The sequence below is a fragment of the Miniopterus natalensis genome, chromosome 2 (assembly GCF_054644295.1).
Source record: "Miniopterus natalensis isolate mMinNat1 chromosome 2, mMinNat1.hap1, whole genome shotgun sequence".
In the NCBI taxonomy this organism is placed as follows: Eukaryota; Metazoa; Chordata; class Mammalia; order Chiroptera; family Miniopteridae; genus Miniopterus; species Miniopterus natalensis.
Window position 1 is genome coordinate 137,311,913 of NC_142082.1, and position 13,565 is coordinate 137,325,477.

At 46.9% G+C, this 13,565-nt stretch overlaps 1 protein-coding gene across 1 annotated transcript in view; it reads left to right on the plus strand.

Annotated features, from left to right (window-relative positions):
* Positions 1-13,565, plus strand: part of BAZ2A (bromodomain adjacent to zinc finger domain 2A) — a 30,090-nt gene that overhangs the window by 13,636 nt on the left and 2,889 nt on the right. Inside the window, exons 5-28 of the mRNA XM_087814604.1 lie at positions 355-573; positions 1,054-1,530; positions 1,668-1,728; positions 2,764-2,872; positions 3,036-3,137; positions 3,303-3,513; positions 5,756-5,856; positions 6,161-6,226; positions 6,405-6,632; positions 6,762-7,016; positions 7,394-7,608; positions 7,891-7,965; positions 8,172-8,352; positions 9,069-9,128; positions 9,327-9,471; positions 10,003-10,655; positions 10,818-11,040; positions 11,148-11,303; positions 11,416-11,567; positions 11,724-12,013; positions 12,103-12,235; positions 12,343-12,489; positions 13,079-13,305; positions 13,421-13,564. Coding sequence (XP_087670730.1) covers positions 355-573; positions 1,054-1,530; positions 1,668-1,728; positions 2,764-2,872; positions 3,036-3,137; positions 3,303-3,513; positions 5,756-5,856; positions 6,161-6,226; positions 6,405-6,632; positions 6,762-7,016; positions 7,394-7,608; positions 7,891-7,965; positions 8,172-8,352; positions 9,069-9,128; positions 9,327-9,471; positions 10,003-10,655; positions 10,818-11,040; positions 11,148-11,303; positions 11,416-11,567; positions 11,724-12,013; positions 12,103-12,235; positions 12,343-12,489; positions 13,079-13,305; positions 13,421-13,564 — 4,630 coding nt within the window. The remainder of the gene's footprint in view (positions 1-354; positions 574-1,053; positions 1,531-1,667; positions 1,729-2,763; positions 2,873-3,035; positions 3,138-3,302; positions 3,514-5,755; positions 5,857-6,160; positions 6,227-6,404; positions 6,633-6,761; positions 7,017-7,393; positions 7,609-7,890; positions 7,966-8,171; positions 8,353-9,068; positions 9,129-9,326; positions 9,472-10,002; positions 10,656-10,817; positions 11,041-11,147; positions 11,304-11,415; positions 11,568-11,723; positions 12,014-12,102; positions 12,236-12,342; positions 12,490-13,078; positions 13,306-13,420; position 13,565) is intronic.

The following is a 13,565-nucleotide window of genomic DNA, read 5'->3' on the forward strand; positions in this document are numbered from 1 at the left end:
GATAGGGACTTATTACCACACAGCTGGGCTGTTTGGGTTCTTACTAAGTAGAAAGAAGACATTTGCCAGTGAACATTTATCTTTTACCCCACTGAAATATAAGAGAAACCTATTTTGTGATAGATGCTAGAATTTTTTGCATTTGTCTGTGGGTTGTTACAGGGCCCATGCTTTTCCCTTCATTTCCACTTCAAGCTTTTATGATCCCTATAGCCTGGTGACTTTACTGTTTCATTAGAGGGCTATAAAATTGCCCTAACTTATTATTAGAAAGAGCTTTCCCACTGTGGGAACTAGAATTAGATATATTCAAACAAATATTAAATCTTGCTTTGTTTTTTCCACCCCCTGAAGAGCCAGTAAGTGGAGGACTCTATGGTATAGATGATACAGAGCTGATGGATGCAGAAGACAAGCTGCCTCTTGAGGACAGCCCTGTGATCTCTGCCCTTGATTGTCCTTCCCTCAATAATGCCACTGCCTTCAGTCTCCTGGCAGATGACAGTCAAACTTCAGCCTCTATCTTTGCCAGCCCCACATCTCCACCTGTCCTTGGGGAGTCTGTCCTACAAGGTAAGTGAGGAGAGGTAGGACAAAAAAAGTCCTTTACCTAGGAGGAAGTGAGAGAACACAACACGTTCCATAGATAGGACATTAGGGGTGGGATATCTGTGAAAGCACCTTGCTGGGAGCTGAGGGGGCTTTGGGATAGTGTGTGGTGGGACTTAAAAAACACAGGCTGCTCCACTCTAACTTATGCCCTGTGCCCAAAAGGACTTGTGAGACTTGGAGTTTGCAGGGGAAAGGAGGCCAGAGGCCTTACTGGCTCCAGGTAAAAGGTATCTCTTCACACAGTGACAGCAGCAGCAGCTTTGCCCTTTAACTTTCATGAATGGTTGGGGAGGACAGCCAGAGGCTAATTCTCTTTTACCAACTCTAGGGAAAAGCCCTTGAAGTAACCCTGTTTATCTTAGTCTAGGTTTGACTGAGTAGATTCTCTTGTTTTATATGACACCATTTTTCCTTTACCCATCCTGTCCCTTTGGATTCTAGATAATGGCTTTGACCTGAATAATGGTAGTGATGCAGAACAGGAAGAAATGGAGACTCAGGCAGCTTCAGACTTCCCAGCACCTCTGACGCAGCCAGTCCCTGAGCAGTCATCCACTGTTCAGCTACATCCAACACCCTCACCAGCAGTCTCACCAACAGCCTCCACAGCAGTCTCCCTGGCAGTTTGTCCAGGAGCCTCCCCAGAAATCTCTCCAGAAGTCTCCCTAGCAGCCTCGCCAGAAATCTCCCCAGCAGCGTTCCCAACAGTCTCTCCAGCTTCCTCACCAGCCTTCCAACCAATCTCAGAAGTTTCCTTGCCGGCCTCCCCGGTGACCTCCCCAAAAGCATCCACCACAGCTTCCCCTGCAGCTGTCTTCCCAACAGCCTCCCCAGCAAATAAGGATGTCAGCAGCTTCCCTGAAACCACTGCTGAACTGGGAAAGATCACTGGAGAAGGTGTCACTACTTCTGGTGGTGGTGAGTGACCAGATTCTGTTCCATCCCTAGTTGGTTCCAGGAAAAGTTTGTTCATGTGGTATTTAGCCCTTCCCTACTGACCTGTTTCATTATTTTGCTGAATTCTTAATTTGGGAATCCTCTATTTTTCTCCCAAGGTGATGTACTGAGGAGACGAATTGCTACACCAGAGGAAGTTCGTCTTCCCCTCCAACATGGGTAAATGCTCTAGTTTGCTACAAGTATTGACCTTGACTATTTTAATGAATGACCAGGAAGAAGGGAAAGGAGCTCCTCATCTGAGATGGGGAGGAATGGGCTAGACAAGAGTGGATTAAAGGACAGTTATTTGCAATGATAACGTTTCTCATGAGATTCCTAGGCTTTCCTTTCTCTCAGGGTCTGCCTCCCCTCATCTATTCTTTCCTCACCTTGTGGCTACTCAGGTTTTTACTTAGAGTGCTATAGCTATTGCTGTTTCCAAACCCAGGTGGTGACCCTAGGGATCATATATCTAAATTAGCTGACTTGTCCTATATGCTTGTCCTATGGCTAGTAGTGAATGAGGAGTGGCTTAGTCCCAATGAATCGGCTTTTTTTTTTTTTTTTTTTAAATGCTCTTCAGAGAGGTATGGGCAGGAACAGTACGTGACCAAAATGAACAAGCCAGCTGACACCAAGGGCCTTGTAAGAATACCTTCCTGATCTTTCCCACCGCTGCCCCTCTAGGCTCCTTGTGGTCACCAGGTCTGAGTTCTGTTTAAATTTTGAGAGAAAGATAGGACTTAGTGTTAGAATAAGCTGTTGCTTAGAACAGAGTTCTTTACTAAACCCTGGCCTTCGGAATCATTTCATGGAGCCAGCAATGAGTTTACTCTTCCCCACCCTCTGTCATTTCTGCCTTTATTCCCTTAGGTCTTCATCCTCTTTATTGGAAACCCAGTAATTGCCCTGAATGGCATCGGTGATGGGGGTTTCTGGCTGCTCGTATCACTGACTTTGTAAAGGGAGGGGTGGAGGCCTTTCTGGGCTTGTGCAGTTTGGCATACTGCTTTCCCCTGAGGCCCTGAAGGGGTTTGTGGTACTCATACCTGCCACCTAGCCAAGCTTGTATCTCAGGCTGTTTGCATCTACATGCAGTCCTAGTGAGAGAGAAGTGGGGAGGATCATCTGCTCAGTGGGCTTGGCTCCTGGGTGGCTTGAGAGTGGGTAGGGGTGTGACCTGGCGGCAGGGCCCGTGTGCTTCTCTGGCAGGTGGCGGAGAGAGGTGCGCATCAAGAAGGGCAGCCACCGATGGCAGGGAGAGACCTGGTATTATGGCCCCTGTGGGAAGAGGATGAAACAGTTCCCGGAAGTGATCAAGGTAATGTAGCTTTCGTGGGCTTTTTAAAGGAAGTACAGACTCCTTTCTTGGGTCCAGTGGCAACAGGCTGGCATTGTCTGCTTTGGGGACTGTTCTTGTGCTATTGCTGTCCAAAAAGTTTGGTAGGGCTATGACTTCATTAATGCCATTTTATCTGTTTTAGTACCTGAACCGCAATGTGGTACACAGTGTCCGCCGTGAGCACTTCAGCTTTAGTCCCCGTATGCCTGTTGGAGATTTCTTTGAAGAGAGAGACACACCAGAGGTACAGACCCAAGGGTTAAATATACTTTTGTCCCTGAGAAAGGGTTGGTGGATAAGCGGCAGCTTTCTTTTGGGGTTTGGAGGTTCTGGGGCATTGAATTGTTCACAGGGCCAGGTGGCTAGCGCTGACTCCCTCCCATTGTAACAGTCTTCCGCATTATCTTAGGGCTTGCAGTGGATACAACTGTCAGCAGAGGAGATCCCATCCAGGATTCAGGCAATTACTGGGAAACGGGGCCGACCTCGAAACACTGAGAAGGCCAAGACCAAGGAAGTTCCCAAAGTGAAACGGGGCCGAGGTCGACCACCCAAGGTCAAAATCACTGAGCTGTTGAATAAGACAGACAACCGCCTGCTAAAGAAATTGGAGGCCCAGGGTACAGTGGAGTTTCTTTTTTTCCCCAATTACAGTTGACATTCAGTATTATTTTATGTTAGCTTCAGGTATACAGCATAGTGGTTAGACAATTACATAATTTATTAAGTGATTCTCCCTATAATTCTAATACTTACCTGGCATTATACATAGTTATTTCAATATTACTGACCATATTCCCCATGCCAGTGATTTTCAACCTTTTTCATCTCATGGCACACACAAACTAATTACTAAAATTCTGTGGCACACCAAAAAATATATTTTTTGCTGATCTGACAAAAAAAATAGGTGTAATTTTGACTCATTCACATCAGACAGCTATTGTGTTGGCTGTTGTCATTTTTAAATTTGACAATCTGAGGGAAAAGAGGTCAGTGCCCCTGACTGAATAGTCAGGTACTGCATATTTTAAAAATTCTTACAGCACACCAGTTGGAAATAGCTGCTACTGTGGTATACTCTACATCCACATGAATATATACATATATATTTTAATATATCTTTATTGATTTCAGAGAGAGGAAAGGGAGAGAGAGAGAGATAGAAACATCAATGATGAGAAAGTCATTGATTGAGCCTGCAACCCGGGCATGTGCCCTGACCTGGAATCGAACCCTGATCGCCTGGATCCTAGGCCGAAGCTCAACCGCTAAACCATGCCCGGCCAGGCCCACATGAATATTTTGTAACTACCAGTGGTGTTTCTTACTTTGAGATTCCGCTTGCTCTGTGAGGTTTCTGAAATGTTGATGAATTGCTAATGTCTGACTTTCCCAGGAGCATGGCTGATATGGTCTGGACAGAATGAATCTGAATCACCTCCTTACTCCCTGGAAAGCAGCTTCGGGGTCCCAGCTCTTCTGTGGTACTTTTTAAACAACCAGTTTATTCCTTACGAGTTGCTCTTACTAGCGGAGCCTTGGGCAGTCCCCAGATGTTATGAGAGGAAAGGGCTTTCATGCCCTTTTTACCATCTTTCAGCTTCTTATTTATCTCTGGTTTGGGTTATACACTCTTTACTCATTGACACCATCACAGAGGTTCAGAATTCATATCTGAATCCAAAAGATAATTGGCACTGTTTTAGTGTGACAGACAGGTAGGAAATGTCTAATTTTTTAGTAAATATTGCATTTACCCTAATATAGTATGAAGAATTTGAAAAAATTTGTAGTCTTCTGACTCCTAATTCAGAGTTCCAGCTCTGCCAGTTTCTGACTGTGTGACCTAGAGCAAGTAACTTATATTTTAATAGAAGCCTATAGTGGTTCGTCTGCAGATAGTATCTGTCTAATTTAGAAGGTTATTGTGCAATGTGGAAGTATTTCTATGCCAGAATAGAATAGGTACTATCATTTAAAAACATCAATTCTAAAACACTCTGTTGTTTGCAGAATCACACTCAATATTCAGTTTCCCAAAAGGGAAGAAATTCAGTTCTTTTTATGGAGCAACACATAGGAACTGAGCATAAATGACAGCTATGTCAGTGTTGATCTGATTCCACTGAAATGTCCATTACTTGGGCCCTTCCTTTCTCACACATTTTGGTTAATCAGTGCTTCTAAGTCTGGAGACCACTGTCTTTCCCTGGCAGTTTGGTTTTCTGTTTCCTTTCTCTGCTCTAAAATGAGTCTGTGGGTTGCTGCCCTTGTCAGTTAGCCTAGGAGATGGATAGGCTCTGAGACTACTCAGCCATTGTGTCCTCTAAAGCAGTGCAGTCTGTTCCAGAGGCTGGCGCTTCTGGGCCAGAGATACCGTTTGAGTTCTTTGTTCTACTCTCATAGCAGGTGCCTCTCCTACATCCTACCCACCATGCTCAACATTTTCTTCTGTGTACTTAAAAAAAAAAAAGCCCTGGCCAGTGTGGCTCGGTTGGTTCGAGTATCGTTCTATGCCCTGAAAGGTTGCTAGTTTGATTCCCGGTCAGGACACATGCCCGGGTTGCAGGCTCAATCCCTGGTAGGGGTGTGCAGGAGGCAGCTGATAAATGTTTTGCTCTCATAACAATGTGTGTATTTTTCCCTCTCCCTCCTCCTGCCCCTTCCTCTCTAAAAATCAATTTTAAAATCTTCTAAATTAATAAATAAATAAAATGGAAAAAAACCTCTAAAAAACCAAACTTCTAGATTCTCCAGGGAGTTGCTTGGGAAGCCAGCTTTGTGACAGGCAGGTGCTGCTTTGGATGCCAGAGATTGTTCTGCCTATCTCACTCTTTATTTTTCTTTCTGTCCTCACAGAAACACTGAATGAGGAGGATAAAGCAAAGATGAATAAAATCAAGAAGAAGATGAAACAGAAGGTACAACGTGGAGAGTGTCAGAATACTACCCAAGGACAGGTGAGAGACATCAGAGATTACACAGCAGGTTAACATTTCCTGCTAATCAGCTCTTTCCTACATCTGTCAACCTCCGTGTAGCAAGCACACGTTGATTACCTAGAATTTGGGGGGGCTTGATTTAGAGAATTGGGCTTGTTCAAGAATAATGTGGGCATCTCCAGGGTGAGAGAAATGATCCATTGCCAACCCCTTATCCCATCTCTCACCTCTCCTCTCCAGCACCCTTGTCTTTTTGGAATCCTAGCCCAAGCAGAGATGCTTTCAGAGTTTGAGGAGAAATGACTTCCCTTATGGTTTACAGGCCAGAAACAAGCGGAAACAAGAGACCAAGAGCTTAAAGCAGAAGGAAGCTAAGAAGAAATCCAAGGTAGGTGCATGTACACACAAGTATAACTTTGAAGTCACCAAACTGATTTTGCAAGACATGTGAGTTGGTCTTTTTTATAGTATGTTTCTGGGCTCTGGGATGGAGGATGGGGAACAGGGAAGGGTGGTGACTGGAATCTTTATGGCACTCTTGATTCCTCTCTCCTTTGGGTGGGTAGGCTGAGAAGGTAAAGACAAAGCAGGAAAAACTGAAGGAAAAAGTCAAGAGGGAAAAGAAGGAGAAGGTAAAAATGAAGGAAAAGGAAGAGGTGGCCAAAGCCAAGCCAGCCTGTAAAGCAGATAAAACACTGGTTATGCAGAGATGCTTGGAGGAGCGGCAGAGGCAGCAGATGATCTTGGAGGAGATGAAGAAGCCCACAGAGGATATGTGTCTGACTGACCACCAGGTAGTGAGGGGAGAATAATGTCCTGGGTCTTGGAGGGGCCACTTCAGTTAAAGGAACGACCTCCTAGATAACCAAACTGTTGTCTTCTAATCTGTTTGACAGAACCCCTTACCACTTTTATCCTTGCAGCCTCTGCCTGACTTCTCACGCATCCCTGGTCTGGTCCTGTCTAGTGAGGCCTTCTCAGACTGCTTGACCATTGTGGAGTTCCTGCACAGCTTCGGCAAGGTGCTGGGCTTTGACCCTGCCAAAGATGTACCTAGCTTAGGGGTCCTGCAAGAGGGACTCCTGTGTCAAGGCGACAGTGTGGGCGAGGTGCAAGATCTGCTGGTGCGGCTCCTGAAGGCTGCACTCTATGATCCTGGCTTGCCCTCCTACTGTCAGGTGGGTTCCTTTCCAAGGCAGGTTGGGAGGGCCTGGGATCCAGTGCTTTGTCCCAGTTTTGCTTTCTCTTTAAGTTAAACATATGAAAGCCCCTCCCTAAAGTGATCGGGACAAGTGAAGAGAGAGATAATTTGTTTTCCTTGTATTTTTTCCTTCTGTTTCTTTTTCCTGACCTCCATCTGCTTACTTTTTGTTCATTTCTCTTTCACTCCTTTTCTTTTGTACCTTTCCTGTGTCCTTTCTTATCTTGTCCTGGCAACTTTCGTTCTTTTCCTACCTTAACCCCAGTTCTCTCCTGTATTTTCCTGTTCCAGATTCATACAACTTGAGTTGTTCCTCTTTCTCTCTTAACTTCCATTATGTTCTCCTCCAAACAGTCCTTAAAGATCTTGGGGGAAAAGGTGTCGGAGATCCCACTGACAAGAGACAATGTATCTGAGATCCTGCGCTGCTTTCTCATGGCATATGGAGTGGAGCCAGTCCTCTGTGACAGCCTGCGCACCCAGCCTTTTCAGGCCCAGCCACCCCAACAGAAAGCTGCTGTCCTGGCCTTCCTTGTACATGAGCTTAATGGCTCCACCCTCATCATCAAGTGAGGGGCAGGGATGGGGATGGTTATAGTATGCCTTGGTCAGAATCAGATGGGGAGGGGTTTAGCCATAGAGAGTCTTGGGTGATATGTATCCACTGCCATGCTCTGGAGATGCTGGAGTGACTTGGGATTGAATCTTATTGCCTTCCCTGGAGAACTTAAGCCTTTCTCTGCCATTTTTTCAATCAAGGCTAGGCTTCACCCCTTGACCCTTGAGCTTCCCTTCTTTTTTGTGTGTGCTGCCACTTCTACCTCAAAATCCCATTCCCTGTTCCCCTGCAGTGAGATTGACAAGACTCTGGAGAGCATGTCCAGCTACAGGAAAAACAAGTGGATTGTTGAAGGCCGGATCCGGAGGTAGGGACAAGACAGATGGTAGGGTCCAGAGAGAAAGGGGGAAAGGGTGAAGCCTAGACAGGACTTTTGCCTGGAACTTGATGCTCTTAGCTCCTTCCCCAGGGTTGGGACCTTACTCCAGGGCTCAGGGTGGCTTAGATTCCAGGTGTTCCTTTTGTGGTAGTATCACGTTCCTCACCATAGTTTCCTTTAATCTCTATTTCAAGACTGAAAACTGCTCTGGCCAAGCGAACTGGGAGAACTGAGGTAGAGATGCAGGGGCCAGATGAAGGCCTAGGGCGGAGGCGCAGCTCTCGGATCATGGAGGAGACTAGTGGCATGGAAGAGGAAGAAGAGGAGGAGAGTACAGCAGCTGTCCATGGCCGTAGGGGTCGAAGAGATGGAGAGGTACTAGCCACAGACCAAGGGAAATTGAAGTTGAGAAATGGAATATAGTTGACTCTTGAACAACATGGGTTTGAACTGTGCAGGTCCACTTTTTAGATGTTAAAAAGTAAATAGCCCCTCATTTCCATGGGCTTTGTATCTATGGATTCAATCAACTGTGGATTGAAAACAGTACATATTTTCAGTCTGTGGTTAAGAGTGTGAGTGTATGCATTATTCTACACCATTTTACATAAGAGACTTGAGCATCTATGGATTTTTGGTATCTGCAGGGTGCCCTGGAACCAACCCCCTGCAGATACCAAGGGACAATTGTAGTTTAGGTTTGGGGGAGTCAAAAATTATATGTGAATTTTTTACTGTGGGGAAGGGGAGAGTGTTAGCATTCTTTTTTTTTTTCTTTTTTTTTAAAGTATTTTCATTTTTTATTTATTTTTATTTTTTTTAAAATATGTTTTTATTGATTTCAGAGAGAGGAAGGGAGAGGGAGAGATAGAAACATCAATGATGAGAAAGTCATTGATCAGCTGCCTCCTGTACGCCCCCCACTGAGGATTGAGCCTGCAACCTGGGCATTTGCCCTGATTGGGAATCGAACCACAATCTCCTGGATCATAGGTTGATGCTTAGCTGCTGAGCCATGCCCAGGGGGTGCATTTCTCTTTCTTGAATCTGATAATTTCTTTTCTCTCAGTGTCCACTTGTTTCTTCTCCAGGTTGATGTCACAGCATCTAGCATCCCAGAGCTAGAACGCCAGATAGAAAAACTCAGCAAGGTATTGTGCTTCTAACCTCTCAGGAGCTGGAGATATGGGCTGGGTGAGAATTGATTACCTTATGAGTTGGGCCCAGATGGTATCAATTTTATAGGGAAGCTGAAAGCCATTGCCCTCTTCCCATATACTGGATGAAGTCACCACTGTCGATCTGGAAATGTGTTTTTTATTCATCTTCCTTTTCCACTGTCTACCCAGCGTCAGCTCTTCTTTCGCAAAAAGCTGCTTCACTCATCCCAGATGCTTCGGGCATTCTCCTTGGGTCAGGATCGTTATAGACGCCGCTACTGGGTGTTACCTTATTTGGCTGGTATCTTTGTGGAAGGAACAGAGGGGAACTTGGGTAGGTGTGTCAATGTCTCATGGGGGCCTGAATTGAGACCTATCAAACAAAAGTTAAATAATTCCTTTTCCTTTGCCTAGTCATTTTAGGTGTCTTTCATTTTATGAGAATCAGCATAATATAGTGGTTAAGGGCATAGGCTGTGGAGTGAGACTGCCTACATAACTGCTCTGCCATTTACAGGCTGTATGCTTCAGTTTCCTAATTTGTAAAATGGAGATGATAATAGTATGTATACTTCACAGGGGTATTGAGAACTTTAAAATGAGTTAATGTCCTTAGAATAGTGCTTGACACATAGTTGGTTCTTCATAAATGTTAGCTTACAATTATGCTGCTGCTGCTGATTGCTTGGGAGAATAGTATTTCTTTCCCAGATACCGTGTTTATTGGCATATAAATTGTTCCAGTAGAATGTCAAAAAGGGGATTAAGACCGAGAGAAAAAGGAAGTGTATATCCTGTGTTTATACACCCTCTTTCTTTCCCCATATATCTATGTATGCCTTAAGCTCTGTACTTTTCTTTACAGTTCCTGAGGATATGATAAAGCAGGAAACTGATTCCTTAAAAGTGGCATCCCACTCAACACCCAGCCCAGCCCACTTTTCTCTGAAGAGGGAATTAGCTGGCTCCAGCACCTCTGCCAGTTCTCCTGCCCGGGCCCGAGGCAGACCTCGGAAAACTAAGCCTGGGTCTGTGCAACCTAGGCACCTTAAATCCCCTGTCAGGTGTCAGGGTTCAGAAGAGCCCCAAGCCCAACTTCAGCCGGAGACTGAGCCCCCCCCTCCACTTGAGGCTTATGCCCAGCCCCAGCTTCAGTCCCATCCTCCAACCCATAATGGGTTCCTGGAGCCAGAAGGCTCCCTTTTGTCTCTGGGTCAGAGCCAGCATGACCTCAGCCAGTCAGCCTTCCTGTCTTGGCTGAGCCAGACTCAGAGCCATGGCTCCCTGCTGAGCAGCTCAGTCCTCACACCTGATAGCAGCCCTGGAAAACTGGATCCGACCCCATCACAGCCCTCGGAGGAGATGGAGCCTGAAGACACAGAATCCAACCCTGATTCTCAAGCCCCCTGGTTTAACTTCTCAGCCCAGATGCCCTGCAATGCTGCCCCTACACCACCCCCTGCAGTTTCTGAGGACCAGCCCACTCCCTCCCCTCAGCTACCTGTCTCCTCCAAGCCAGTAAGTAGCCAGAATTAGTGGTATGCACTTGACTTTGTCTTGCCACAGGCTCCATTGCCTGGCTATGGACTGTTGCTAAAATTGGGGGAAGGGATAAGACGCCATTAGGGTCCTATAAACATGAAAAAACCCTCATCCCCATATGTTTTATCTCACGCACAGGTTAATAGACCCAGTGCTGCCAACCCCTGTTCCCCAGTGCAGCTCTCTTCCACCCCCTCGCTTGGGGTGGCTCCTAAGAGGCGAACAGGAGACCCTGGTGAAACACCACGGAGTCCCACAGGGCTGGGACAGCCAAAACGGAGAGGGAGACCCCCTAGTAAGTTCTTCAAACAGATGGAGCAGCGTTACCTAAACCAGCTGACAGCCCAGCCTGTTCCTCCTGGTGAGTGACCTTGGGGTGCATGGGGGTAAGAGGAGTGGCATCAGATATGGGCCATGTGATTCATACTGGTTCCCACCCCACCCCACATACATGAACTCTGTTCACAGAGATGTGCTCTGGCTGGTGGTGGATCCGAAATCCTGAGACATTGGATGCCACCCTCAAGGCCCTGCACCCCCGAGGCATCCGAGAGAAGGCACTTCACAAACACCTAAATAAGCACAGGGACTTCTTAAAGGAAGTCTGCCTACGGCCCTTAACTGGTAAGATAGATAGTTAGACCCAGCCAGAGCTAAGAGCCCAAGGTGTAAATGTTGAGTTGCTGCTGTGGACAATGACCTCATGGGCCTTTTGCTCTGCCTTCTGTCTTATCAGATTCTATCTTTGAGCCCAGTCAGTTATCTGCTTTTCAAGAAGGGATTATGAACTGGTCCCCCAAAGAGAAGACATATGAGACAGACCTGGCTGTGCTTCAGTGGGTAGAGGAGCTAGAACAGCGGGTTATCCTGTCTGATCTGCAGATTCGGGTACGCTGGGGCTGGCACTGGGTAAGGGGTTGTTGAAGGGAAGGCGTCTTTAATCTTTTGGGAAAAACCCTTGGGTCTCTCCTTCACAAGTGATCTCCCATGACCTTTTCTTTCTTTACAATGAGGAGTTGTACAATCCCTCTCTCCTACCTGCAGGGCTGGACATGTCCTAGCCCAGACTCTGTTCGTGAAGACTTGGCCTACTGTGAGCATCTGCCTGACTCCCAGGAAGATATCACCTGGAGAGGTAGAGGCAGGGAAGGACTGGCTCCCCAGCGTAAAACTACCAACCCTCTGGATCTGGCTGTGATGCGACTGGCTGCCCTGGAGCATAATGTGGAGCGGCGGTACCTACGGGAGCCCCTTTGGCCAGCTCATGAGGTTGTGCTAGAGAAGGCTCTGCTCAGCACGCCCAATGCTGCCCCTCAGTGCACCACTACAGAGATGTGAGTGACTCCCCCCCTTCTTGGTCTTGGGAAGAAGGGGTAAGTTTAATGGATCCTACTCATCCAAGATCACCACTTTCTCCCTCCAGATCATATGAGATCACCCCTCGCATTCGGGCCTGGCGCCAGACGCTTGAGCGGTGTCGGAGTGCAGCCCAGGTGTGCTTGTGCCTGGGCCAGCTGGAGAGGTCCATTGCCTGGGAGAAGTCAGTCAATAAAGTGGTAAGAGGCTGGGAGAGCCTGGTAAGGCTGGGGAGCCGGCTGGCCCAAGTGGGTGGGGTCACTGGCGAACAGGGGGCTCACCTTACCTCCTCACAACCTTGGTCTAGACCTGTCTAGTTTGCCGGAAAGGTGACAATGATGAGTTTCTTCTGCTTTGTGATGGGTGTGACCGTGGCTGCCACATATACTGCCATCGGCCCAAGATGGAGGCTGTTCCAGAGGGAGATTGGTTCTGTGCTGTCTGTTTGGCCCAGGTAAGCCTTCTGCTCTCTCATTCCCACTCTAAAGTAGAAGTCAGAGATTTTCTTTCTCATCCTATTTACCACCAGTCCTACAAATACCACTTTTTACCGTGTCCTTGGAAAGATCTGACTAGGTGCTAGGAGACCTGGGTTCCTGAGTTCTGGTCCTTCTTTGGACAAGTCACATAAATTCTATAGCCTCACTTCCTTCTATAAAATGGGAGTGATTAGCCCGGCCAGGCGTGCCTCAGCGGTTGAGCGTCGACCTAGGATCCAGGTGATCAGGGTTCAATTCCTGGTCAGGGCACATGCCCCGGGTTGTGGGCTCAATCAATGACTCTCTCATCATTGATGTTTCTATCTCTCTCTCCCCCTCTCCTTTCCTCTGTCTGAAATCAATAAAGATATATTTAAAAAAAAAGAGTGATTATACTTTCCCCTTTTTGGGTTATGTGAATAAAAAATTTACATGCTGGCTTATGCGTGAACATATTTGGCAGCCTTCTCAAGCACACCTAGACATGTAGGAATTATAATGAACTGGAGGGCAAGCAGAGTACATCTCCAGATGTTGCTGATACCATCTTTTTCCTATCCTTAGCAGGTAGAGGGAGAATTCACTCAGAAGCCTGGCTTCCCGAAACGAGGACAGAAACGGAAAAGTAGTTATGTGCTGAACTTCCCAGAGGGTGATGGCCGCCAACGCCGTGTACTGTCCAGGGGCCGAGAAAGCCCAGCAGTGCCTCGGTACTCGGAAGAAGGGCTGTCACCATCTAAGCGGCGGCGACTCTCCATGCGGAACCATCACAGTGATCTCACATTTTGCGAGTGAGTTGAGTGAATTCTGGGGACAGTTGGCTCTACCTTTACCAGAGTAAAAGGCTAGAAGGGGACAGTGTATTTGCTTCCTGAGATGTAGCCATCACTGTCTCTTTAATGGTAGGATTATCTTGATGGAGATGGAGTCCCATGATGCAGCCTGGCCTTTTCTGGAGCCTGTGAACCCACGTTTGGTGAGTGGGTACCGGCGCATTATCAAAAACCCTATGGATTTTTCCACCATGCGGGAGCGGCTGCTCCGAGGAGGG